General features: G+C 64.5%; 1 protein-coding gene across 2 annotated transcripts; it reads left to right on the forward strand.

Moving 5' to 3' along the window:
* Positions 1–227: 227 nt before the first annotated feature.
* CARD10 (caspase recruitment domain family member 10) lies at positions 228–24,817 on the forward strand. 2 transcript variants are annotated; one of them, XM_062202879.1, is made up of 21 exons: positions 228–247; positions 947–1,198; positions 2,248–2,385; positions 4,078–4,403; positions 9,070–9,267; positions 10,043–10,198; positions 10,671–10,796; positions 12,558–12,749; positions 13,532–13,657; positions 14,260–14,375; positions 14,622–14,650; positions 15,006–15,129; positions 19,786–19,945; positions 20,308–20,419; positions 20,715–20,958; positions 21,086–21,155; positions 21,930–22,032; positions 23,138–23,296; positions 23,390–23,505; positions 23,749–23,861; positions 23,963–24,817. In XM_062202879.1, exons 2-21 carry the CDS (start codon positions 964–966, stop codon positions 24,195–24,197), a joined length of 3,078 nt encoding a protein of 1,025 aa, XP_062058863.1. In that variant the 5' UTR covers positions 228–247; positions 947–963; the 3' UTR covers positions 24,198–24,817. The 2 variants fall into 2 exon arrangements, with proteins under 2 accessions (XP_062058863.1, XP_062058862.1); XM_062202878.1 differs by lacking the exon at positions 228–247 and adding an exon at positions 713–790.
* The last annotated feature ends 1,639 nt before the right edge of the window (positions 24,818–26,456 follow it).

The following is a 26,456-nucleotide window of genomic DNA, read 5'->3' on the forward strand; positions in this document are numbered from 1 at the left end:
CCCCACCTGCGCAGGGGCTTCATGTAACAGGGGCTGCAGATGTGGGGGCTGTGGGTCCAGCCCCCATCTCTGAGCACCCAGGGTCTGGCCCCAAGTGGGCAGCTCAGCTGCCCGGGGCCACGGACGGGTTTCTACATGGGAGGAGGTGTCTGGGGCAGGGCCTCGTGGGGCCTCCTGGAAGGGCTGAGCCCTCCCCCACACCTTGGGTCCTTTCCTGGAGGGCCGGGGACGCACAGACTGGGAGCAGGTGCGTGGCCTGGCTGCTGTGCGGGTGGTGCCGGGCAACTTTGAGTGCGGCAGGCGCCCAGTGCATCCGTCCCGGGGCAGACTGTAGTTTGCGGGAGACACCTGGCGCAGCTGAGCCGCGACTCCGCGCGGCCAGGCGAGTGGTGGGCGTGGGGCGCCGACGCGCGTGGGCCTGCGAAGGTGCCTGTCGGCCCCGCCCTGTCCCGAGGCCGGGCAGGTGTGGGCGGGCCGCCCGGACCCCGCCGCGCCAGGGCCGGGAGCGCCGGCGGGAAACAGGAAGCTGTGGGGGGAGGCGCACGGCCGGACGGCCGGGAGGAGGGCGTGCGGGCGGACCTGCGGGGCGGCTGGCGGGCCGGACGCTGTGCCCGGGCCGCGGCGGCGATGGGGGGCGGCCCGGGCAGCCCCGGCGGCCGCGGCGATGGGGACAGGGACGGGGACGGGGACGGGGGCGGAGTCGGGGGCGCCGAGGACACCGCCCCCCTACGCCGGCGGAGCCGCCGCCCGAGCGCGGACCGGGGAGCTCGAGGCGGCTGCGGCGCGCGGGGTGAGTGCCGGGCGCGGGACGCGGGACGCGGGGCGTGGGGCGCGGGGAGGGGGGTCCTGGCGGCGGGGCCTGCAGGCGACTCAGCGAGCCGGGATCGGCCGGCGCACCCAGCTCCAGGGCGCCCCTGCTAACTCGCGCGTCCCTTCTCGCCCGTAGACCCCGAGGACGCGGCCATGCCGGGCCGGGCCGAGGCGGGGGAGGCCGAGGAGGAGGCCGGAGGCGGCTCGGGGTCCGAGGCGGAGGAGGACGCGCTGTGGGAGCGGATCGAGGGCGTCCGGCACCGGCTAACGCGCGCCCTGAACCCGGCCAAGCTCACGCCGTATCTGCGCCAGTGCCGGGTCATCGACGAGCAGGACGAGGAGGAGGTGCTGAGCACCTACCGCTTCCCGTGCCGCGTCAACCGCACCGGTGAGCCGCGCTCGGGGGCCCGCTGTGTCCCGCAGCGCGGCGCGCGTGGCTGTGCAGTGCGCACAGTGCCGGCGCGCGGGGCCGGGCGCTGCTCACCGGCCTCGGTCTCCGCGTGGGTGGAGTGGGCTGGTGGGGTGTGCCGGTCATCCTGTTACAGCCCAGGCTGCTGGCCGGGCGGCCCGGGCGGCCGGGTCTGGCTGCTTTGGGGTTCCCTTTCACTTCCTGTGCCCGCAGTGGAGCAGCGGCTTGGATGTGGTTGCTGGTGCTGCCACGCCTGGCTGCGCACTTGGCATCTTCCCTGTGCCCTTTGACCTCCCCGCCTCTCTCTGTCCCTTCTTCTGAAGCGCCAGGGACCCGTCTCAGCTTTTGGAGGGTCTCCTCCCACACGTGTGTGTGTGTGTGCGCGCGCCCGGGCTGGCAGAGGAATGAGGGTCTAAGGTGAAATTTCAGGCACTGGCTGGTGGGAGTATTTACGTTGTTGTGGGGATCAGTGCGGACTTCATGTCATTGCATAGGCAGGCGGCTGGCAATCGGTTAAGACAGAAGTGTGGCCAAGGCCCCCGGGTCCCACACTGGAGGGCTCCTGACTCCCGCTTCCTGCTCACGTACACCCGGGAGAGAGCGATGATGGCTCAGAGAGACCTGGGTTGAGTTCCTGGCCCCTGGCTTCAGAGCCCTGTTCCAGCTGCTGTGGGCATTCGAGGGGTCGACCAGCAAGCCGGAGCCCCTTCACTTTTGCCTGCCTCTCTCTTCTCTGCCTGTCAAATAAGTAGGTGGAAAGTTAGAGACAGGTTAATAAGAAAGGCAAGGCAAGGGGGATTTATAGGCCCTGCATCTGTGTTGGGGAGGGGCGGGGCAGTTGAAGTTCAAGTGCCATGGGGGAGGGGGTCTGGCTCTCTAGGCTCACTTCCCTGATGTGTTGGGACAGGCCCCTGTGTGTGTGTCACCTGTTCAGAACATCCGGGGAACGAGGGCCCCTGGAGGCAGGTGGGGGGAGCCAGCAGCCAGCCTTGCTCAGCCCCTGCGTGCGACCCCTCCCCTCCCCCCAGGGCGTCTGATGGACATCTTGCGCTGCCGTGGCAAGAGGGGCTACGAGGCCTTCCTGGAGGCCCTGGAGTTCTACTACCCGGAGCACTTCACACTGCTCACCGGCCAGGAGCCTGCCCAGCGCTGCTCCATGATCCTCGGTGAGTGGCTGGATCAGGGGCCTGAGCCACCCGCGCACAGGCCCCCCCCCCCCGGTCCCCCTGCTGAACAGACAGGGAAACTGAGGCGCTGAGTGACTGGAGCGGTTTTGCCAGGGGCCCCGCAGTAGGTGGAGGGTGGGGCTGGGATACCCCTCTGGTTAGTCTGAGTGCAGAGCCCACGTGGGTTTCAGATCATGTTGCTTCCACGTGTCCGGCCTGTGGTTTCCATGTTCGCCCGTGAAAGGTCCAGGTGCCCTTAGAATAGGAAGAGCTTTCCCCCCTCCTGCAGCTCTGCTCTCCTGCTTGGCTTGGCCAGGTCTCGCTTCCTGCACACCGACACCCCCGGCCAGCACCGCCGGCAGTGTTCACGCCCAGTGTCCTGATTTTTCCCCTCATGCTCCACGTCAGTGGGTCTCTCATGTTTTAAGGGATGGCCTGGTGCTTGGTAGTGAGTATTAATGACATAGAATACGTAGAACCCTTCCCTGTTGACGGCCATCCAGGTCATCAGTTCCGGTTTTGCAACATTGCGATGATGCTTCTAGGAGATTCCTGCCTTTGCGTCTTTGTGCAAATGCGTGTCTTAGGGGCAGGGATCTGAGAGGTGGAAGTTCTGAGAGCCCGGGTGTCTCACGGCCCATCTTGCTCTCGCTTCCGTGAATTCTGGGAATCATTTACAAATGTTTTTGCCAGTCTGATACGTGAAAAGTAACCTTTCTGTTTTAAGGTTTTAGTTCACTGAGGGATGTTGTTGATGGCTTAGTAGTTTACAGACTTCAGATAAATGACTTGACCTTTCTCTGTGTCTCAGTTTTTCTATCTTTAAAATTGGTACAGGGAGAGCCCAGTGTTGGGGCATAGCTGGGAAAGCCACTGCCTGCAATGCTGGCGTCCCATATGGGTGCCGGTTCGTGTCCCCACTGTTCCACTTCCCATCCAGCTCTCTGCTAGTGGTCTGGGAAGAGCAGCGGAGGGTGGCCCAAGTCTTTGGACCCCTGCACCCACATGGAAGACCAGGATGGAGTTCCTGGCTCCTGGCTACCGCCTGGCCATTTGGGGGATAAACCAGTAGATGGACGATCTCTCTCTGTCTCTCCCTCTCTCTAACTTTGAATTTCAGAGAAATATGTAAATCTTACAGAAAGCTATAAACTTGGTACAATACCAGTGTTTACCTTGTAGTGTTGTGAAGATTGACGGAGCCGACATCCGTGTGTGGTACAGAGAGTGAAGTCTGCAGGTGGCGGTCCCTAATGTTGTCGCTGGTGGCGAGACCACCTTCGCAGTGTTTATTGCCATTTTTATTCTGAGGCTTGCTTGCTTAGAGTTTTATGCCTGTGTTTTTATTCACACGTTTGCCTTTTCCGGCCGCCTTGCCAGGAGCTCGCTGTGCACTGTGGCTCTGAGGCCGTGCTTCTGTTTGTTATTTTGTGTCCATTCTGCAGCTTTTCTTTTAACTTTGTTGCAGCTTTCATGTTGTAAAGGTTTCCAAGGTCTCCATGGCTGGGGCCCCCTTTCTCCTCTCCCTGCTGGAGTTTGTGCCCATGGAGGAAGGCCTTGCCGAGCCCCAAAGGACAGAAGCACAGCCTAGAACTTCCCCGCGCTGGTTTTTATGGCTGGGGTTTTTCTGTGCGGTCTGCCACCCCCTCTGGAGCCGCTTGGCCCTGACCGACTCTCTTTGTGTCTGGGCAGACGAGGAGGGGCCTGAGGGCCTCACCCAGTTCCTGATGACAGAGGTGCGGAGACTCCGGGATGCCCGCAAGAGCCAGCTGCAGCGGGAGCAGCAGCTGCAGGCCCGCGGCCGGGCACTGGAGGAGGAGCGGGCGGGCCTGGAGCAGCGGCTGCGGGAGCAGCAGCAGGCGCAGGAGCGTTGCCAGCGGCTCCGGGAGGACTGGGAGGCGGGCAGCCTGGAGCTGCTGCGCCTCAAGGACGAGAACTACATGATCGCCATGCGCCTGGCCCAGCTCAGTGAGGAGAAGAACTCCGCGGTGCTCCGGAGCCGGGACCTGCAGCTGGCGGTAGGCCCTGGGGCCGTGGGCAGGCTTGGGTGGGGAAGGAGGTGCCCTGGCCAGAAATGATAGTGATCTGGGAACAGTTACAGAGAGAGGGGGAGAGACCAGAGAGAGAGAAAGAGAGAGAGAGAGAGAGATCTTCTATCTGCTGGTTCACTCCCTAAATGTCTGCCACAACCAGGGCTGGGCCAGGCCAAAGCCAGGAGCCTGGAACCCTATCCAGGTCTCCCACGTGGGTGGCAGGGGTGCAAGGACTTGGGCCATCTGCTGCTGTTTTCCCAGGAGCGTCCGCAGGAAGCTGAACCAGAAGCGGAGCGGTGGGGAATTGAACCGGTGCCCACGTGGGATGGTGGTGTTGTAGGTGGTGGCCTAACCCACCCCGGCCTCACCTAGACTCATGTTTAAATTGACAATTTTATATGATATTGCAAATATCTAAATGGCCCTTGGCAGAAAAAAAGTTGCCCACCACTGCTACAGTGCATCCTGCGGGCTGCACCTTGCTGAGCTTTCTGGCCCCAGGCGTCCGTGGTGCCAAGGCGGAGGAACCTGGGGCTTCGAGGACTCCGTGAGTTCAAGACCCAGGGTTTCAGATGCACGGTCCGTGTCATCGTTAACTCTGGCCCTCGGTGTCACGCCGTCGCCTGGGCCCACCCACTGCGCTCCAGCCTCTGGTTTTGAAGTTCAGATGCTGAGGCCTGGGTTGGCAAAGGGACTCGCTCCGGGTCCCCGAGCCGGATCCGCCAGTGCTGGCCTCCCTTGCCTGGTGCTGTGGGCCTGCTCCGTGGCCGGTGGCTTTTCCCAGGTGGAGAAGCCGAGGCTCACTTTCTTGGATTCTCACTGGGACTTGGCCTGGGGGATTATACTGGTGTTTGACTGCCCAGCGAGTCATCCCAAGGGTTTAAGGAGCTAATCCCTGTCAAAGGCTTCAGGGGGCCAGTGGCACACAGTAGATGCTTTCCAGCCCCTCTGTGCAGGGTGCCACAGCAGGCACACCCCCCCCCCCCCGGAGCCGCGGGCTGCGGCTGCAGGGTTGCTGGTATGTGTAGTTGTGCATGCCAGGTGGTCAGTGTGTTGTTGGGAGATGAGCCTGCTTCCGAGAACTGGTGGCTAACTTGTGAGGTGACCAAGAGGCCACTGCCTGAGGGCCCGCCTAGTGTTTGCTTTCATTTTTTTTTTTAACTTGAAAGGCTGGTGGTAGAGGGGAGTGGAGCCCCGCATATGAGCTCCCATGGGGCTGCTTCATTCCCTAAATGCCTGCAATGGCAGGCCGAAACGAGGAGCCTGGAACGCCATCTGGGTCTCCCCTGTGGGTGCAGGGGCCCAAGCACTTGGGCCATTCTCCGCTGCTTTCCCAGGCGCATCAGCAGGGAGCTGGGTTGGAAGCAGAGCAGCTGGGACGCGAACCGGCACCTCATGCTGGTTTTGCAGGCAAGGGGTTAGCTTGTTGCTCCACAACACCAGCCCTAAGGTTGTGGGTGTCTGGGGTCCCAGGCCTTGCCACTGCCATCACCCCAGTTTCTGGAGGGGGAAACCGAGGCAGAGAGCGGTTACTTAGAGCACTGTCCTGGAGTCTCTGCCTGACTGAGCTCTCAGCACTGCAGAATCATGGCGGGTGGGGGTGGCAGGAGAGGACGCGTGAGTGAGGTCCCCTCCCTTCACTCAGAGGCGGGTCTGCTTTCCTGCCTGCAGACCTGGGGCTTGTGTGTGTGTGTGTGGGGGGGGGTTTGGGAAGAAGCACCTGGCTGCTCGGGGCAGAGGAAGCTTGCCTCCTCACCTGTGGGCTGGAGTGTTTGTGAGTGTGCACGTGTGACAGGACGGTGGCCTGCGTGTGTGTGTGTGGGGGGGCGCCTCTGGGGGCCGCCGGGATGGGGCTGGGGGCTGGAGGGGCCTCCGTGTCTGCAGGTCAGCCTAGGGGCACGGGGAACACCTCCAGGGAGCGCAGTCTGCCCCTGGGTTCCCAGGATGGTGCCAGGTTTCTTTGAACTTGGCTACCGTACGTTTACCTTGGCTTTCTTGAAGCTTTTCTGCCACAAAATCAACAAAAGGCGTTGCAGGTGGGTTTGAGCAGCGAGGCAGCCTGGGTCCCCTCCCCCGTGGACAGGTGCACGGTGGCTGATTTAGCGCTGTGTTTTATAAGGTGCAAATTTAATGAGCTGTTATTTGCCAGCAACATAAACCTCAGGGAGGGACGCCGTAATTTTGTGCTCAGGGAGTTTGTACACCAGGATTAAACGCGTGTTTCCTGGGGGCGGGCAGGCGGGGACTCGCAGGTGCCCGCTGTCATGAGCTCACCGGGGAAGCTGCCTGGGGTGGCTGGGGGTGGCTGGGGCTGCGGGGCAGAGGGCGCGGCCATGCTTGCCCTGGAGCCGGCGGCTCACAAAGGGAGTTTTGTGAGTGGAAAGGAATGTGGGAGTCATGGATTTCTCTCTGAGTCTTGTGGAGGAGGAGCGGAACGTTAATTTGTGGACGGGCCTGACCCAGCCCCCGGACCCCGGCGTGCAAGTGTGTGTGTGTGTGTGTGCGCATGCGTGTGCCATTCCAGGCTCCAAGGCCTGGGGGACCAGCGCGCCAGGAGCAGCCGGGGCATTCCTAGGGCACCAGACGTTGGCACGCCGAGGGTGCCCCGGAGGTCATTGTGACCTCTTCCCAACAAAGGCTGCATTTCACCGCCTGCCACCTGCTGTTCCCCTTATCTCTGGCCACCCAGACCCTACGAGCCTTTGGAACTTGTCCCTGGCTGGGTACACTCATAGCCCAGCAAGCTGTTCATGCATGTCCAGCCTCTGCCAGGCGGCCACGCCCCCTGCCGGCTCCACAGCCCCAGCCAGCCTCTGTCTGCACACGCTGAACCCATCAGGGCCCCGAGCCATGGTTTAAAGCAGTCGAGGCAGCCCTAGTCACACCCGTGGCGAGGCTACAGCCTGCCTTTTTTTTTTTTTTTTTAAGATTTATTTTTATTTATTTGATAGGCACAGCTAGAGAGGGAGAGACAGAGAGAAATCTTCCATCTGCTGGTTCACTCCCCAAATGCCCTTACTGGTCAGGGCTGGGCCAGACCAGAGCCTCCTGCCAGAAGCTTTTTTCCTGGTCTCCCATGTGAATGCAGGGGCCCAAGCACTTGGGCCGTCTTCCGCTGCTTTCCCAGGTCATTAGCAGGGAGCTGGATTGGAAGTGGAGCAGCCGGGACTCGAACTCGTGCCCATGTGGTACTACAGGTGGCAGCTGTACCTGCTATGCCACAGCACTGGCCCCCACAGCCTGCCTTTTACCGTGAGAGGCTGGGCTCATTCCTGCCTTTGATTCTCCTGGTGATGTGAGGAGGCGGGTTGGGGGTAGCTGTGAGGGCAGTCGCCGGGCCCGTTTTACCAGCAAGGACACCGGGGACCTGCTCGGGATGGTGGCGCCTAGCAAGTAGTCAGGTGGGAACCAGAGCCCTGGCCGTGGAGGTCTTGTGCGGATGGACCGAGAGGCGCAGCTTGGAGCTGGGGTGGCCGGGAGTCTCTTTAAGGAGGATCGGGTACAAAGCTGAGTGTGTGACGGCCGGGAGGTTGGGTTGGAGGGGACACCTGGCTGTTTCTGAAAAAGCAAAAAAATTGATTTATGTATTTGAGAGGCAGAAGAACACAGAGATCTTCCGTCTGCTGCTTCATGCCCCAAACAGCTGCAGTAGCCAGGACCGGGCCGGGCCGAAGCCAGCAGCCCAGAGCTCCATGTGGGTGGTGGGGGCCCACGCACTTCTGCCTTCCCAGGCTGTCAGCAGGGAGCTGGTTTTGAGAGTGGAGCAGCCGGACCCCCCCTGCTACTCCTGTGTGGGACCCTACAAGTGGCAGCTCACCCCGCTGTGCTGCAGCACAAGCCCCTCATCCTGGCTTTCGGGTGGGCTGAGGCCCCGAAACACATCCTCCTCCTCCCTCCCGCGGGCTCATGGGAGCCAGGACAGGCCCATGCCACTCTGAGTTGAGACCGATCCCCCATTCTTTTTTTTTTTCTTTTTAATAAGTTGGAATCTTTTTTTTTATTTTTTCAAAGATTTGTATTTATTTATTTGAGAGGTAGAGTTACAGTCAGTGAGAGGGAGAGACAGAAAGGTCTTCCATCCACTGGTTCACTTCCCAAATGGCTGCGATGGCCGGAGCTGCGCCGATCCTGAGCCAGTAGCTTCTTCCTGGTCTCCCACGCGGGTGCAGGGGCCCAAGCACTTGGGGCATCTTCCGCTGCTTTCCCAGGGCACAGCAGGGAGATGGATTGATCCCCCTGTTCTTAGGCAGTGTTGTCATGGTCATTCCCCCACCCCCTCCCCCTCCTCCTCCTCCTCCTCCTCCTCCTCCCCTCCCCCTCCCTGTTACGCTGATTCAGGGCTATGTTGAAGGTGCTAAGTGTCAGAAGTGTGGGACAAGCTAGCTGTGACACCGCCCATCCGCCCACCAGTCCTTGAAGCAGGTGCACCTGGGAGGGTGGCCTTGGCTTTGGCCCTGTTGCCTGCCTTTCTCCCTTCCTCCTCCCTCCTCACATCCCAGGTGTCCAGCCTGCCCCTCCTGCTCATGCCCCTCTGGGAATCCAGAGGCCCCTGGGTGGGGGAGCAGTGCCCCCACCGCGCGCACACACCTGGAGGGCGCGCCGGTCCTGCCAGTGGGTCCTTCTCTGGCCTGACCCGTGTCTTGGGCCCCAGGTGGACCAGCTCAAGCTCAAGGTGAGCCGGCTGGAGGAAGAGTGCACCCTGCTGCGGAGGGCCAGGGGCCCCCTCCCCGGGAGTGAGGAGAAGGAGAGAGAGAAGGAGCCGGACAGCGTGGACCTTGTCTCCGAGCTGCGCGCCGAGAACCAGCGGCTGACGGCGTCCCTGCAGGAGCTGCAGCAGGGCCTGCAGCAGGTGCCGGGGCCGGGCTGGCGGGGGGGGGGAGGGGGGGAGGGCTGCTTCTCACTTGTCCTTCCCTAGGCCTGGAAAGGCGAGGGTTTCAGAACCAGGGACCTGAGACCTGGGTGGGATCCTGGCCGGCCTCTCGTCTGAGCCGAGGGCGTTCGGTCCAGGGGCTGCCGGGGCCCCCAGGCCATCTTGTGCTCCGTGAAGCCGTGCGGCTGATTCTGAGTGTGAGCATCCCCACCCCGACCCTGTACCTGGATTTGTGGAGGGGTCTGTGGCTCCGGCAGGATGAGCTGGGTGGCCCTGGGGCTCTCCTGGTGTCCTGTGGCTGGGAGTGGCTTCCTGGCCGAGACTCCATACCGGAAGTGGGGTGGGAGCTGGGGAGTTCCAGGGCTTGGGGGCTCCTGGTGGAGGTGTGGGTCTGGGGGCGAGAACTTGGGCCCAGGGTCCTCGTGCCTGGGCCAGGCTCAGGCTCAGTCTCATGAAGACCCTCCCCCCATCAGGGGCGTGGGCACTGGCCTTGGAAATGACCATCAGGCCCTGGCCCTGGGTGGGTGGGTCTCCTTGTTGTTTGGGAATGAGCGGTCCTGGCTGCACTGGCCCCAGCCCGCCCTCATGGCTGGGCCACACCCAGGCCCCTGGGGGGAAGCCAGGCTCCGGAGAGGTCGAGGCCTAGGCCAAGATGGCAGAGCTGGTGGGGCGGGGGGTGCCGAGGGCCCCTTCCTCCCCTCACCCCAGGTGGGCCCTGGGCCAGCTGCTGAGGCGTCCTGAACCCGACCCCCAGGAGGCGAGCCGGCCGGGGGCCCCGGGCTCCGAGCGCATCCTGTTGGACATCCTGGAGCACGACTGGCGGGAGGCGCAGGACAGCAGGCAGGAGCTGTGCCAGAAGCTGCTGGCCGTGCAGGGGGAGCTGCAGTGGGCTGAGGAGCTGCGGGACAAGGTAGCCCCTCCCCCGGCACGGCCCCTGCCAACGCCTGGCTCCTGGGAGTGGGAGGGGCACGTTCCCCAGCGCAGCTGGCTGCGGGCCTTGTGCCAGGAGCCAGGCATGCGATGGAAGCCGCCTTCTGGGGCGCTTGAGACACAGCCGTGAACAACACAGGGGACTGTGGCTCGGAGCAGGGAGACGGGCAGTGTGGCAGAAGCAGGAGAGGCGGGTGGCAGGGCAGGGCAGGGAGCAGGCTGCGGCGGGGAGGCAAGGCTGGCCCCTCCTGGGTGCCATCAGTACCATTGCCCCATTTTACAGATGGGGCAGCTGAGGCCCAGTGAGGTGAGGTCGGTGGCCCAGATGGCCCTGTCGTTAGGGCCCAGGCCTCTGCCCCTTGACCTGCCTGTCAGGCGCTGGCTGGTCGGCGCTCGCCATCCCCGGCCCTAGGGTCTGAGCCCACCCTGCCCGCCCGCTCGCCCGCCCGCAGTACCTGCAGGAGATGGAGGACCTGCGGCTGAAGCACCGCACACTGCAGAAAGACTGTGACCTGTACAAGCACCGCATGGCCACCGTCCTGGCGCAGCTGGAGGAGATCGAGAAGGAGCGGGACCAGGTGAGCCTGCACCTGCTGCAGTGGGCGGTTTGACTCCCGGCTCCTGCACCACTCGGGACGCTGTGACGAAAGCCCCCGGCACACAGGAGGTCCCAGGAACTTTGTATTTATTTAATCTTTAAAGATTGATTTAGGGCGGCGCCGTGGCTCAACAGGCTAATCCTCCACCTGCGGTGCCGGCACCCCAGGTTCTACCTGGTCGGGGCGCCAGATTCTGTCCCGGTTGCCCCTCTTCCAGGCCAGCTCTCTGCTGTGGCCAGGGAGTACAGTGGAGGATGGCCCAAGTCCTTGGGCCCTGCACCCCATGGGAGACCAGGAGAAGCACCTGGCTCCTGGCTTCAGATCGGCACAGTGTGCCGGCTGTGGCGGCCATTTTGGGGGTGAACCAATGGAAGGAAGACCTTTCTCTCTCTCTCTCACTGTCTAACTCTGCCTGTCAAACAACAACAACAACAAAAACAAACACCACACACTTGAGTTGCTGGTGATTCATAAAAAAAATAAAACAAAGATCGATGTATTTACTTGAAAGGCAGAGTGACAGAGAGAGGAGAGAGAAAGGGATCTTCCATCCTCTGGTTCGTTCCCCAGTGGTCACAACAGCTGGGGCTGGGCGAGGCTCATGCCAGCAGCTTGGAGCTCCATCCGGGTCTCCCATGTGGGTGCAGGGGCCCAAGCACTTGGGCTGTCTTCTACTGCTTTCCCAGGCGCACTAGCGGGAGCCGGATCAGAAGCGGAGCAGCCGGGCCTTGAACCCGTGCTCCCATATGAAATGTGGGTGTTGCAGGAAACATTTGAAGAAGGGAGAAGCTGGTGCATCCATGGTTGTGGAAATAGACACCAACGGTGTGCTGAGCGGTGCGGGGTGGGCAGGCCGGCTGGGGGACACAGACGCAGCCCCCGCAGGCTGGCGGTGGCAGCCTCGCTCCCTGAGCCCACCTGTCTCAGCTGAGCACCTGTGCCGGTTAGGAAGTCGGGCCTGGCAGCCTCGATTTCTGCTTCGCCTGTTCTCTGCGTCTCAAGGACAGAGCTGACGCTGGAGGTGTTTGCAAATATTTGCCAATGAAGAAATCCTCCCAGGTCTGGCTGCTGGTCCTTGGCACCATGGTCCTTGTCACTTGCCAAGACTGCGAGGGGCCGAGGGCCCCGGCCCGCCTGTGTGTGTGTGGTTCTCCGTGAGGGAGGAGGGCAGGGGGTTTTGTCCTTGAGCGAGTGTGTGTCCTGCCAGGGAAGTTCAAGTCTACACATTGGCGTGGGCCCATCCCCCTGGTGGGTGTGGCTAAGGTTGGATTTGGGGTTCCTCCCTGGATGTCCCGATTGAGGTGCCTTGAGGCGAGGCCCGGGCATCTGTATGTCGCCAGGCTGCTGCCAGTCCCCTCGGGCCTCTGGCCCCAGCTCCCTCCAAGGCAGCGGCCGTGGGCCCAGTGCTCAACGACCAGGTCTTCATCGTGGGGAACAGCACGGGGGGGGGGGGGATGCAGTGGGCGGGGCTTGGCTCCTCCAATCAGGATGCTGTGAGGAAAGCGGCTGGCTGGCACCCAGTGGGTCTCCTGCGAGGGAGAGTCAAGTCTTGGTGGACCGGCAGGAGCCCGGGAGCCTGCAGCGGGGCGGTGTGGTCCCCGCGCCTCCATCCACCCGTCTGCAGCACGCGCGGCCTGGCCCACAGGAAGTGCGCGTTTTAGCGCCCGTGTTCCTGTGATCAGAGGCCGGGACAGCGCCCCCTGCTGCCCGCCTCTCTCACTCCCCCGCCCCCCACCCCAGGCCATCCAGAGCCGGGACCGCATCCAGCTGCAGTACTCCCAGAGCCTCATTGAGAAGGACCAGTACCGCAAGCAGGTGCGGGGCCTGGAGGCCGAGCGGGACGAGCTGCTGACCACACTCACCAGCCTGGAGGGCGCCAAGGCCCTGCTCGAGGCTCAGCTGCAGCGGGCCCAGGGCGGGCCCTGCCTCAAGGTGAGCAGGGGCCCCGAACCTGGCAGGAGCTGGCGGGAGACCTGGTGGGGCTGGGTGTGCTGGGTCCCAGGCTGGGAGGGTGTGGCTCGGCGGGCTCTGAGCTGGGCCAGGCCACAGCCAGGAGCCAGGAGCTCCATCTGATCTCCTGCAGAGGTGCAGGGGCCCAAGCACTCGGGCCGTGGCCCACTGCCTTCCCAGGTGCATCGGCAGGGAGCTGGACGGGAAGCAGGACTCAGACCTGCACCCATGTGGGATGCTGGTGACGAAGGTGGAGGCTTAACCTGCTGTACCGCAGCCCTGGCCCCCTCGGTGCCTTTTTTGTTCTTGGGTAAACACAGAGCCCCTTTTCATGCCAGAGAGGCCCAGCAGGTTTGAGCTTTCTTCCCCGTAGGCTGTTCCTATGAGTCACAGCTTTTTAATCCCCGGAATGGGGCACAGTCCTGCCTCAGGGCCTTTGCACATGCTGTCGGGGCTGCTGGGACCCTCCTCCCCAGCTGTGACATAGCTTGGACTCTCAGAACCCACTTTCCCTGGAAAGCACTGGTGCTCCTGGGCAGGGTGGGGCCCGTGAGGGCTCTGCACGGCCTGGCCACTTCCCTCGTGATCTGCAGCTTGGAGCGGTTTTGTTCATCTCTCGCTGGTTTACAGTCTGGCTCCCCCTGGAGGCTGCGAGCAGCATGAGGGCAGGGCTCAGGCTCCCCGTGCCTGGCTGTGTCCCCGTGCCTGGCACATGGCACGGACCCAGCGCGGCTCACCGCCTCTCTCCCCTCCCCCTCTCCCAGGCCTGCGCCTCCTCCCATTCCCTGTGCTCCAACCTCAGCAGCACCTGGAGCCTCAGTGAGCTCCCCTCCCCGCTAGGAGTTCCGGAAGCAGCTGGGGACGCGGCCGGCTCTGAGCCCCTCACCTCGGTAAGACGTCCAGCCCGCCCCAGATACGGGGTTCAGCTGCCCGTAACGTTCATGTAATTACTGACCCGGGCTGCTCTCAGCTATGGCTCCGGGTCACAGGTGACGACGCCGTGGCCCGCGGAGCTCAGAAACCCTTCAGAGAATCCCATATATATCTGAGAAGTAGGCAGAGGTCTTCCCTCTGCTGGGGCAGGCCCCCAGCAGCCAGGAGCCTGGCACTCGATCTGGGATCCCCACGTGGGTGGCGGCGACCCAAGGACTTGAGCCATCGCTGCTGCTCCCCGGGCTGCGCGTTAGCCGGAAGCCGAGCCGGGGCTGAGTTCAGGCGCTGCAGTGGGTCCTGCTGTCCTGGCTGCGTGTTCCGTTGTTTGCATTGGTGCCGCGTGTCCCCGGGAGCATCTGCCCTGCCGTGTGCCTTCTTTCAGCTCACCTCGAGCCCATGTGCGGGGCCCGGGGACCGCTCCCTCCCTATAACCCTGCAGGACCCGCTCCTGCGCTTCGTCCCTAGGTGTCCTCTGTGGGCGGGGCACCAGGCAGGTGTGTCACGGCACGGGGACTGCGCTGGGCAGTGGGGTGACCGGCGCCTTATGGTGGCGTTGCAGGAGGAAGCCACCGACAGCGAGAAGGAGATCAACCGGCTCTCCATCCTGCCCTTCCCCCCCAGCGCCGGCTCCATCCTCCGGAGGCAGCGTGAGGAGGACCCCGCGCCCCCTAAGAGGTAGGCAGGCTGGGTGCCGCCGAGAACATGGCGAGAGGTGGGGCCCCGTGGGCCTCCCAGAGGCGTCCTCACCACGGCTGCTCGTCAGCCCTCCCTGACTTCCCTGTACTGACCAGACGGAGGCTCACTCTGACTGTAGGGGCTCTGGGTGCCCTGAGTCCCCACCTTGGGGGGCCCGGGGGCAGGATGAAGGAGTGGGGCGGAGTCTCACTGGACCTCCCCTGCCCCCACCCTGTCCCCACCCAGGTCCTTTAGCAGCATGTCGGACATCACAGGTGACAGCGCCGGCGACGCCATGGAGGAGGGGAGGGACTGTGCAGCCAGCCTGCCTGGGGCCTGTGGCACCTGCTCTGCCCTTGGTCGGTGCCCCCTTCCCGAGGCCACGCTCCGGAGGCCTCTCGCCCGGGCCCAGCCCTGGCCTTCCCTGCCCTTCCTGGTTGTGCTCTAATGGGCAACTCCGTTGTGGCCCAGGCTCCGGGGAGTAGGTGTCCCCGGCCGGCCCTGGCCCAACCCTGGATGGGGGTGGGGTAGGGCTGGGGGAGGGTCCCGTGTGCTCCTGGGGCATCTGGGACCTGGGCCACTCCTGGGCCGGAGGGCGGCCCAGTCCCTGAGCTGTGTCTACCTCCCCAGGGAGTGTGACACTGAAGCCCTGGTCCCCCGGCCTCTCCTCGTCGTCGTCTTCTGACAGCGTGTGGCCTCTGGGAAAGCCGGAAGGCCCCGCGTCCCGGGGCTGCGGCCTGGACCTCATCAACAGGTACTGCACCTGCTGGTGGCGCTGCAGGTGGCCCTCGGGGCCTGGAGCGGGGCGGGGGGGCAGGACGAGACAGTGAGGTTTTTAGATACTGGCAGGTCTGAGTTCAAAACCTGTCACCGCCGCTGGTCGCCTATGTGGCGTGGGCCGGTCACCTCACCTCCCTGGGCCCCTCTCGTGTGGGCGAAGCCCTCAGGGCTGCCAGGCACCTAGTAGGTGCTCAGTATACAGTAGGTGTCAGGCACAGGCGCCCTCATTCCACCGTCCTGCTTGCCTGAGCTCCCGGCTTGGCTCCACCGTCCGGCTGGGCTGAGGGTGGGGCAGGCCTGGGACGGGAGCCGTCACACACGGCGTCGCAGGTGACGTGCTCTGTGGTGGCCCGCCGTGGCCCCTGTTCGTGCCAGTGGCTCTCAGGAGGGCTGGGGTAGTGGGACCATGGCTGACCGTGTGGCCTTTGACCTCAGCCGTGGAGGGGTAGCAGCTGAGGGGAGGGAGGCAGCAGAGGCTGGCCAGGGAGGGGAGAGGGGAGGCGGGCAGCTTCCTGAGCCAGGCTGGAAGTGTGGCCTTTGGCTTGTCCACCCCGGGCGTCCTGGGAACCTTCTGTGGCAGCAGTGAGCGTTATGACGACAGCCCCTGTTTACAGAGGAGCAGGGCGTTGAGGCCCAGAGAGGTTAAGCAGCTTGTCCGAGGGCACACAGCTGAGAAGTACCAGGGCCAGGTCCCCAGCGGTTTGGGGTTTGGAAAGGGGCATGGGCGGCATCGAATGATAGAACTGGAACGTGGGGACGCTGGGCAGGGGGGCAGGTCATACAGGTCACACAGCAGGTCCGGGCGGGGCAGGGCTGCGGGAAGCAGCTTGGCCAGGCCGGTGGCTGGGCCCGGGCCCTGCCCCCCAGCTCGGGCAGCCGGCCCAGCGCCACATTGTTTCTGCCTGCACAGGCCGTGTTCTGGGGGAAGGGGCGGAGGCGCCTCCCTTCCTGCCTGCGGGGGCCCTTCCTCCAGCGGGGCCTGCAGCAGGGGGCCTGGCTGCCGTCCAGGGGGCGCCAGGATGCAGAGGGGGGAGCAGGAGGCCCTGCCTGGCCCCTGCTTGGCCCTCAGATCACGTGGGGCCACCACCTCTGTTCCTGGGGTTGGGGGACACGCTGGAATGGGACTGGTGGTGGATGAGGGCGCAGGAGCCTGGGTGAGGGTGGCGCGCAGCGTCCCAGGGCCAGGTGACGAGAGAGGCTTTGGAGCCACTTGCCGCGGCTGAAATCCTAGCCCTGTGGCTTGGTATCGGGGGACCTTAGCAAGTCCGTTTCTCAGTGCCTCAGTCTCCCGCTCTGTGAAATGGGAGCACAGTAGTGCCTGTCCCCTAGGGTCCTTGCAGGGGCTCCAGTATTCCTTCTTCAGCAGCAACAACAGCAAAATACATAATTTACTTGAGAGAGAGAGAGACAGAGACAGAGAGAGAGAGATCTCCCATCTGCTGGTCGACTCCACAGAAATCTGCACCAACCAGGGTTGGGCAGGCCACAGCCAGAAGCCCTGAGCTCCATCCAGGTCTCCCATGTCAGTGTTGGAGACTCCAGTCCTGGAGCCGTCGCCACCGCCCCCGTGGTGTGCATCGGCAGGGAGCTGGAGGTAGAAACCAGGCGCTCTGCTTTGGGAGACCTGGTCCCAGTGGTGCGCTGACCACTGGGCGAGATGCCCAGCTCCCGGCATTCCTTCTAGTGGCCTGGCCCCTGGGGCACGCTGAACCTGTTGTTGGCTCCCATCTGTTTGCCGTGGCCAACGTTATTCATTCCCCAGCATCTTTGCAAGGCTGCTGTCCTTAGCCCCATTACACAGATGAGGACAGGGAGGCCCACAGAGGGTCAGCAATCCGCCCCATATCGGAGGTTGCTTGTGCTGGTGATCCGGCGTGCTTGTCTTTGTCCGAGCTGCTTCTGGCCCTGTGCTGGGGGTTCCGCCTCTCTCCTGTCGCTGGCCTCTCTGCTCTCTGAGCTCCCTCTGCTGCCCTGTCTGGGCTTGGGGACAGGCGATGTGGGCAGTGGGGCTGTCTGGGATGGGCAGGAAGGTGGACAGACGGGTGGTGAGGAGTAGTAGGGGCGGGGAGAGCGCTGGCCATCGTGGGTGCCGGCTCCCTGCCGGGCCCCATCCTGGCTGCCCTCACTCAGCCTCCCCAGGATCTGGGATCCGGGTGCCTTTGGTCCTGGCACAGAGAGGGTTCTGGGAGTCCATTGCCTGGTCTTCCTTTCCCCGCTCTGCCACCCTTGGCACGTGGCACTTCTGTTGCTTCAGTTTCCCTCACCTGTGACATGGGGTGATGGCAGACGCCCCGTTGGGGTGCTGGGGGCAGGGCCAAGTGGGGAATGTACAGATGCGATGTCAGCATCCAATGTGCTCAGTGTTCTGGAGACCCCTCCCCTAGCGCCCTGTCGCTCACTGAGGCCAAATGGCCATCAGCCCTGGAGCCCACAGAGCCCCTGCCCTTACTGGGGGAGGGGCTGGGAGCCCCCACCTGATGTCTTGTGCAGGGAGGGGTTGGAGTAGGCAGCGCCCCCACGCTTGTCTGCCCAGGCCCCAGCCGAGGGGGCTCCCGTCTGTAACCCGGTCCCTGTCATCCCGCACGTGGCCTCTCCAGGCCCTCGGGCGGGCATGTGCTCAGCACGGGTTTCCCGCTCTGTGCAGGTGCCTGGACTGGGTCCGTGGCGGGCAGCAGGAGTTGGCAGGAAGAGCCAGAAACCCTGGCGGGGCCAAGTCCATGGCGTGGGGTGGGCCGGGCCGGGAGCAGGTTGCTCGCTGCGTTCCCTGACCCTGAGGCTGGGGAGAAGGTATCCCGGCCACGCTCACTGGAAACTTCTCCCTCTCCTGGAGCGCTGTGGATTGGCTGGGCACGGCTCACTGCATGGCTGGAGGAGAGGAGGGAGCCGAGTGCTAGCGGCTCCGGAGCCAGGCTGCGGGTCCCCACGTGTGGCTGTCCCATAGAGCCCTGGGCACTCATGCCCGCAGCAAGTGTTGGTGCTCAGGGACCGGGGGGCAGGATCCTGTTTCCTGGTGCGTTCTGCTAAAAGCCAGGGTCACTCACAGCCCGCCAGGTGTCCCAGCCCCGGAGCCTGTGGTTCCCTCGTCCATCTGCTCTGCCCCTCCCTGCCTCTGACCCCGCCCCGGGTAGGACCTCACCGCCCACTGCCGTGGCTGAGCCGCCAGCCACTGGCTCACTTGCCCGGGGCCAGGGCACCACTCACCTGACTTTGGGCTGCGCTGCGTTCGTCCATCCACACGGTCCCTGGCCAACACAGCAGGCCCATCTCAGGCTCTCTGACCCTGTCCCGGCTTTGCGCCACCTCCCTGTGGCCAGCGCTGGCTGGGGCTGATCCTGGCTCTCTGTGTAGGGGCTGAGACAGGGCTGTTTCCCGCTCTCCAGGGGTGCTGACAGGGTCAATTTCCCTGCAGCCTCCCGCACTCCAGGCTGGCCGCCCCTCCTCCCGCTGGCCCAGCTGCCTCTGGCCCTGGTTTATTCCCTCCCGTGGCCAGGGGCTCACTGAATGGACTTAGGGTCAGTTTGCCTCCGAGCCTGGCCACAGGGCCCTTCCTGTTCCCATCCTGGACCCTGGCACGCTGAGGATCTTGAGCGATTCTGTCTGAATGCAGCGGCTCCCACTGCCCAGGGGAGCAAGGCCGGACCCCTCCCTCCCCAGGCTGGCTGCAGGTTGCCTTTTCTTTCTTTCTTTTAAGATGAGTTTTATTTATTTGAAAGAGTTACAGAGAGAGGTAGAGACAGAGAGGTCTTCCATCTGCTGGTTCACTCCCCAGTTGGCCACAATGGCCAGAGCTGCACCAATCCGAAGCCAGGAGCCAGGAGCTTCTTCCAGGTCTCCCATGTGGGTACAGGGGCCCAAGGCGTTGGGCCATCTTCTACTGCTTTCCCAGGCCACAGCAGAGAGCTGGATCGGAATAGGAGCAGCTGGACTCTAACAGGCGCCCATATGGGATGCTGGCACTGCGGGCTGGGGCTTTAACCTGCTGCACAGCAGCGCCGGCCCCGTGGATTGCGTTTTCTGTGAGACGTTCCCCAGGGTGTGAAATTAGTCATCTAGTGGTCGGGGCAGGGAGCTGAGTGTGGCGTCTGGCACCCCCCGAAGTGCTGCTGCTACTGTTGCTGTTGTCATCGGCGTCGTTGGCAAGCTGTCCTCGCCGCCTGTGCTCTGTCCTCCGTGCCTTTCCTCACGCCGCTCCTTCGGCTGTCTCCCAAGGCCGTCTGTTCCTCACCAGAGCGAGGTGCAGGTGCTTGGTCCCCAGGAAGCCCCTCTGCTCTGTGCACCTGCTGCCAGCTGTCGCCATCTCCTGATCTGTTGCGTGTGAGACCCCATCTGCCGTGTGCCAGACGCTGGGCGGGCACTGGGGGTGCAGACAGCACCAGGGAGGTCTGGTGCTGAGTCTGATGGAGGTGAGGGGCAGGAGGGAGTGGAAAGTCAAGGTGAGGGGTAGCAGCCTTTGCAGGCAGAAAGGACAGGGGGGAGGGGCAGCCCCAGCAGAGGGCCTGGCAGGTCCAGTGGCCCGGGCATGGGGGCCGAGGCGTACTTGGGGAATGGAATCGCTGTGGCTCTCCAGGAGTGCTGAACCGAATCAGAGGACCCATGGGCCTCTCCCGCCCACCCCCTTCTCTCTTCCCAGGTCTCTGGCCATCCGAGTGTCTGGCTGGAGCCCCCCAGGGGGCCCAGAGTCCCCAGACAGGGGCCCAGACTGCCTGTCATTGCTTGGGGACAGATGGTCCGGGGCAGTGGTACGCAGGGTGCTGTCTGGGCCTGGGTCTGCCAGGACGGAACCAAGAGAGGTGAGGTGGGCTCCACCCACTGAGCTGGGAGGGGTGGAGTCAGTGCTTTAGCCCGGGATGGGTGCTTTCTGATTGGTGGAGCCAGGACACTGGGTGGAGCTTCTGGGGAAGCTTGCTCAGTGGTTAGCAGCTGGTTGCCCCGCCCCAGCCAGCATTAACTGAAGTCTGATTGGGCAGGGGCTGGGAGGTGGGGCAGACTGACAGCACTCAGCAGATCCTGACCGCTAAGCAGGGCTGGCTGGGGGTGCTGTGGGTGGGAGCAGGGCGTGAGTGGTGGGCACGGCTGCCCTGCGAGTGATGGGTGTGGCCACCCCCACACCCAGTCTTCCTCCCTCGGAGACTCACTCTGCCTTTTCTCCCAGCCGAGGGCGGAGGCCGCTGGCCAGGAGGGGGCGTGCCTGGAGGCCGAGTCCCAGCAGAGAACCTTGCCCTGGAGCCAGGGGTCCACACTGCCCTTCCTGGGGGACTCCAAGGGTGAGTATGGCGGGGGCGGGAGCTCACGGGTCCTGGAAGGTCAGGGGCGAAGGCCCAAGAGCTCATAGTGCAGGTGGGGAAACTGAGGCCCAGTCTCGTGACTCCCACCTCCTTGCATCTGTTCCCATGCCTTTGCTGACAGTGGAGGGAGCTTATGTTGGTCCAGAGACCTGGGCTTGAGTCCTGGCTGTGCCCTTCGAGGGCTTGGTGGCCTTGGGACCTGTCCCTCACTTGAGGGGGTGGGCTCCCGTGGTCCCAGCATCCTCCTCTTTGCTGTCCTGCCCACCCTGCCCAGCTTGCCAGTCCTTCCATGAGGCCCTGGATGCCTGGGCGAAGGGGCCGGGGGCTGAGCCCTTCTACATCCGAGCCAACCTCACCCTGCCCAAGCGGGCCGACCCGCACGCCCTGTGTGTGAAGGCGCAAGAGATCCTGCGACTGGTGGACCCAGCCTACAAGCGCCGGCAGGAGTGGTTCTGTACCCGTGTGGACCCCCTCACTCTGCGGGACCTGGACCGGGGCACCGTGCCCAACTACCAGAGGTAAGTGCTGCCAGGGGCCGGGGCCCACGTGGGGTTCGCATTGTCCCCTGGCAAGGATGAGGTTTGGGGAGAGGCTGCGGGGAGCTCCCTGTCCCTAACAAATGTATGACCTGGGTCCCTCCCGCAGAGCCCAGCAGCTCCTGGAAGTCCAGGAGAAGTGCCTGCCCTCCAGCCGCCACCGAAGCCCCCGTAGCAATGTAAGCAGGGCTGGGGGGGGCGGGGCTTGGGGGGGAGGGGGGACAGCATTGGCAGCCCTGGTGGGGAGAGCAGGGCGGCCCCTCCATGGGCTCCTGCCCTGGGACCTAGTGGATCGTGTGTTGTGCGAAGCGGTGCCCAGTGATTGGGGGCCTGGGATGGGGCTGCAGTCCTGCCCCCTCTCCCAGGCCCTGGGCAAAGGCTGGGCTGGGCCCCTGGGCCAGGGGAGGTGAGTGAGGTGACCCTGGCGAGCTGTGAGGGCGTGGCCCTGGGGGAGGCCGCCTGGCCTGGACTCCCTCCCTGCTCCTTTCTGCCTATGAGGTGCTGGAGGCTCTGTTTGCCCCCCTGTTAAATGGGCCTGCTCCGGGCGGTCAGCGGCTGGCCGGCATCTCACCTGCGGCAGGCCAGCGCTCTCTGGCCGTCAGGTGCTGCTCTGGTCAGTGCTGTGGGGAGCAGGCTCACTGCTCTCCCCATCCAGGTCCCACTGCTCAAGAACCCAAAGTTGGCCTCTCAGGGGACATGAGGGTCCTTTGGTCTCTGGCCCTCAGTCTTCCCATTTGTAAAGTGGAGTCTAGATAAGGCTCCTGAGCTGGCTCCCACGGCCTTGCTTCCCTGGGCCACGTGCCTGGGAGGCTGGGCTGGGCCCCCTCTTCCGTGTGCCTGGCCTGTGGGGGCAGGGGGGCCTGCTCTGCCTGGGCCCCCTTTCCTCCCCTCTTTCCCCAGGGTGGGCGGCTGGGCTCTCAGGTGCCTTTCTTTCCTTGCACCCCCACCCCCAGCTGAAGAAGCGAGCCCTGGACCAGCTGCGCCTGGTGAGGCCCAAGCCGGTGGGGGGTCCCGCAGGGGATTGCCCGGAACAGCTGCTGCTGGAGCCCTGCTCAGGTGAGCGTGCCGTGACCACGAGGGTCGTGGCTCAGGGTCCCTTTGGCCTGGAAGGGCCCAGTGTGAGGGCAGGGGCCTGACAGGCGCCCCCCCATGGTGAGAGGAGACCCTGCGGCAGGTGCATGTGTGCGTGGGACTGGGACCGTGGGCCTGTGTCTGGCTGAGGGTGTGGAGCTGTGCTTGGCGGGCGTGTGTGCTGGCAGGTGCTGTGGGGGCCGCACAGGGGCTGGCTGAAGGCGGTGGGAGGAGGCCTTAGGCCAGAGCCGGGACAAGGGGCTGGGGGAGCCCAGAAGGGGAGCAGTTGTGCGGGGAGGTGGTCAGGGAGGACTTCCTGGAAGAGTGAACGTCGGAACCGGGCCTTTGAGGCTGGGGAGGGCTTTGTTCTGGGCTGTGCCGAAGCCCAGGGGCTCGCCGTGTGGGTGTTTGGAGGGCTTTTGGTCCAGCACAGGGGGATCAAATACCAGCTCTAGGTGCGCTGGTGTGTTGGGGGGGCTTACTGTGTAGTGGGGGATACAGGAGAATGGGGTTCCCTGGAGCATGCGCCAGGGGCCCTGCACTTTGTGGGAGCAGGTCACGTGTGGCCTGGGCTCTGAAGGGAGGGGGGAGAGGGACACCCAAGGTGGGCTTCTGGGTAATCCCCAGGCACACAAAGGCAGGCAGCTGAAAGCAGAGCCGAGGCAGCAGGGGAGTCCGTGGGTGCCACCCCCCTCCCGGGCTCCCGGGCAGGGCTGCATCGGGCAGGACCCCGCGTGGAGGGTGTGGCCCTCTCCCTGGGAACCTGGGAAGTCGCTGGGGAGTTCATTGACCGGACTTCAGCATTGTGGTTCCTCCTCTGGCTGCTGCGTGCAGAATGACCTGTAGGGGGCAGAGGTGAGGCGGAGGCGCAGGGAGGAACCCAGAGCAAGGGGCCCAGAGAGTGAGGGAGGAGGCACCCTTGGGGCGAATGTGTGCACGTGTGTGTACCTGTGTGTGCACGTGTGTGTGTTGTGCATGAACAGCAGCGCCCAGGAAGGGCACACAGAGATCTGACAGGGGAGGGCCGTAGTGGGAGATGCGACCCTGCCTGCATCCTCACCTCTCTGGCACCCCCTCCCCGCCCCCGCAGAGCCAGAGCGGAGCCTCAAACCCTACAGCCTGGTGCGGCCACTGCTGGTGTCCGCCCTGCGGCCCGTGGTGCTGCTGCCCGAGTGCCTGGCGCCCCGGCTCATCCGCAACCTGCTCGACCTGCCCAGCTCCCGCCTGGACTTCCACGTGTGCCCGGCGGGTGAGCCTGTGTCCCTGGGGAGGGAGGGCTGGGGGCGCTCTGGGCGGCCAGGCCCATGGCCCTTGGGGCCCGCCTCTCCCTCTCCCCGTACAGAAAGCCTCTCTGGGGAGGAGCAGTGCACACCATCGGCGCCTGGAGCCCCCAAGGCCCGGCCTGCCACCCCTGGGCTGGGCAGCAGGATCCGTGCCATCCAGGAGTCTGTCGGGAAGGTAGGTGCTGGGGCGGTGGGTGGGAGGGGAGGCCGGGGTCTGCAGGGGCCGTGCAGGGCCTCAGTCTCCCCTCGTGGGTTCTTTGCTGGCTGCCTGAGCTCCTGTTGGGGGTGGGGCAGCAGGACTTGCTCCTAGGGTCTCTGATGGGAGTGATGCCGTCTGGGGCGGGGCCCGGGGAGGCTGATGTCCCTGGGCTGGGAATAAAATGTGTCCCCCCGCCCCCCCCCCCCATCCTCCGAGCAGAAGCACTGCCTGTTGGAGCTGGGCGCCCGGGGCGTGCGGGAACTGGTCCACAATGACATCTACCCCATTGTCATCCATGTGGAGGTCACCGAGAAGAACATCCGGGAAGTCAGGTGGGGCGGGGCCCGTGGAGCCCCCTCCCCGCCAGATGTTGGGGCCCCCCGTGTCTCCCCGCGTCAGCTCTGACCGTTGCCCCGCTCTGCTCTCTCTGCAGGGGTCTGCTGGGCCGGCCGGGCTGGCGTGACTCGGAGCTGCTGCGCCAGTGCCGCGGCTCAGAGCAGGTGCTCTGGGGACTGCCGTGCTCCTGGGTGCAGGTGCCCGCCCACGCGTGGGCCCATGCCGAGGAGCTGGCCAAGGTGGTTCGCGGCCGCATCCTGCAGGAGCAGGCCCGCCTCGTGTGGGTGGAGCGTGGCAGCAGCCGCGGCTGTCAGAGCAGCAGCGAGGCCTGATGGATGGACGGCCGCCGCCCGTGGCTTCCTCTGGCCTGCAGAAGCTGCCAGCCTAAGGGGAGCCCGGGGTCGGCCGTGGACCCTTGCACCGGCAGATGTGGGACCCTGGGCTCTGGGCCCTGAAATCTGAGTTGATCCGAGGCCCTGGGGAGCCTGTGGCACACTGGGCCCCACACTTGCTGCTCTGTGTGGGCTGGGGCCTGACCTTGACCCTCACCGTGGAGTCCGAGTTCTCCCTCCAGTGCATAGGTTTGCACACACGAGTTCTCACGCAGGCTCGGGTTCAGTCCCTCCACTGAGTCTCCAGCCTGTTCCCGCCGGAGCCCGGTGCCCGGCACCACGTGGTTTCTGCTACATATCTCGTGTGACCTGCGCACCGGCACATCGGGGCTGCCTTCTCTCTGTGCCCCGTCTCCTCTCCTCACTGGTGTGTCTGTGGTTCTTCCCTGTGCAAATGTCATGCTCCTGGCCCGTGATACTCGGGCACTGACAGCCGTGTGTTCCCGGTGAGCACACGTCATGGCGTGCGCTCCCTGTCCCGCCCCCAGACGCTCAGTGGCGTATGGTTCACCCGCCGGCCTTTTCCACTGAGAACACTACGGAACATTAAACTCCATTTGTCATAGACACTGGTGCCCTCCGCCTGCTGGTGTCCCTGGCCCGGCGCCGCCTCGCTCCCCTCCTGTTTGTCCCCACCCCCACCCAGGCTGATCCCACCTTTCAGGTCCCTGCTCGCCCGTGGGGTCAGATTTCCCTCCTGACTCTTCCCACAGCCGCCCGCCATCTGTGCTGGCGTCACCTTACCTGCCTGGGTGACGGGCCGGAGGCCCCCAGATGGGCCACCCAGCGCTCAGCGCCTGCCCGCAGCTGATCGTCTAAGGGGCGTCCTGTGGAGCCGGGCTGCTGAAGCCAGCAGGGCGTGGTCTGGCTTAAGGGGCCAGCTGCTGAGTGTAGTAGACCAAGGACAGACCCTCTGTGTGTACCTGAGTCCTTGGGGCAGCCCCCCCCCGCCCCCAAAGGACAACTGCCTCCAGCAGGAACAATCCAGGCAGCCTTACAGGAGGAGGTGCCTTTTGGACCTGTGTGCCCATGCTCAGGCAGCTGTCATCTGTCATAGTGATGAGCTCAGGTTGGGGGGGGGTCTCCAAGAGCAGAAGCTCAGCGTCGAAGTGGGGCACGGCCAACTGGAGAGTGGCAGGAAGTGAGGTGGGCCTCGGCGTCTAGGGCGGCAGGCCCTGGGTGTGCCTGGAGGCCTGGTTTGGGGTTAGCTCCGTGGCTGAGCAGGGAGTGGGGCACGCGGGAGGAGCGGCTCTGGGCCTCCGCGTGGGGCAGGCCGTTAGCAAAGGGCCTGAGCTCCTGTGAGGGGCCTGGGGTGCTGGGTGGGAGAGGGGTGCGGGGCTGGGTGAGGAGGGGGTGAGTGAGGGCCTCGGGGGCGGGCAGGGAGGGAGCTGCCTGGTGGGGATGGGCCCAGGCTGTCCCAGAAGTGGGGGTGGGGAAGCTGCTCTCCTGGGATGGGGGCAGGTGCAGGGCCCGTTGGTGGAAAGACCCCTAGAATCAGACCCAGCTCCCGTACTTGCCGGCCGGGACAGCAGCTCGGACAGCTTCTCAAGACCTCGGGGTCTTCCCTGTAGTGTGGAGGCTCCCGGGGGCTCTGCACGTGCGGTCGGGCAGGATTGGCCTCAGCGCTTTCTCCAGGAGAGAGGAGCCTTTAACAAGGGGCAGATTGGGGATGTGGAGGGGCCCTGAGCCGCCAGCAGCCCCTCCCTGTCCTGCCCTCCATCCGTGCCCTCCCAGCCGGGGCTGTGGTCTCAGAATCTGCTCCCGGCTGCCCTGTTGCCCCACTGCTGCTGCTGGCCCTGCCTGAGCCCCACTTCCTGCCTGAGGCTTGATGTCCTTCGAAGCCGGGCTGGGACATCACCTCCAGGAAGCCCATGGACTTGCAGGCCCAGTTCTGGAGTGAGGGAGCAAGGGAAGAGCATCGGGACATGGCTTCAATGGCTGTGGCTGGGCCAGGCTGAGGCCAGGGGCCTGGAACTCCATCCGGGTCTCCCAGGTGGGCGCATGGGCCCAAGCCCTTGAGCCGTCTTCCACTGCTTTTCCAGGTGGATGAACAGGGAGCCGGATTGGGAATGGAGTGGCAGCCAGGACTTGCCGGTGTCCCGCTATGGATTCCGGTGTCGCAGGCGGTGGCTGAACCTGCTGCACCGCCATGCCTGGCCCATCTGACTTCTTTCTGACGGAAATGGGAGCCAGGGCAGG

The sequence above is a fragment of the Lepus europaeus genome, chromosome 10 (assembly GCF_033115175.1).
Source record: "Lepus europaeus isolate LE1 chromosome 10, mLepTim1.pri, whole genome shotgun sequence".
Classification (NCBI taxonomy): Eukaryota; Metazoa; Chordata; class Mammalia; order Lagomorpha; family Leporidae; genus Lepus; species Lepus europaeus.

Excerpts from the sequence above, each read along its gene's own strand:
- CARD10 (XM_062202879.1), top strand. The coding sequence starts at position 964 with ATGCCGGGCCGGGCCGAGGCGGGGGAGGCCGAGGAGGAGGCCGGAGGC. Across the intron at positions 10,199-10,670 it reads CTGAGGAGCTGCGGGACAAG|TACCTGCAGGAGATGGAGGA; the intron begins GTAGCCCCTCCC and ends GCCCGCCCGCAG. Across the intron at positions 21,156-21,929 it reads ACCGAAGCCCCCGTAGCAAT|CTGAAGAAGCGAGCCCTGGA; the intron begins GTAAGCAGGGCT and ends CCCCACCCCCAG.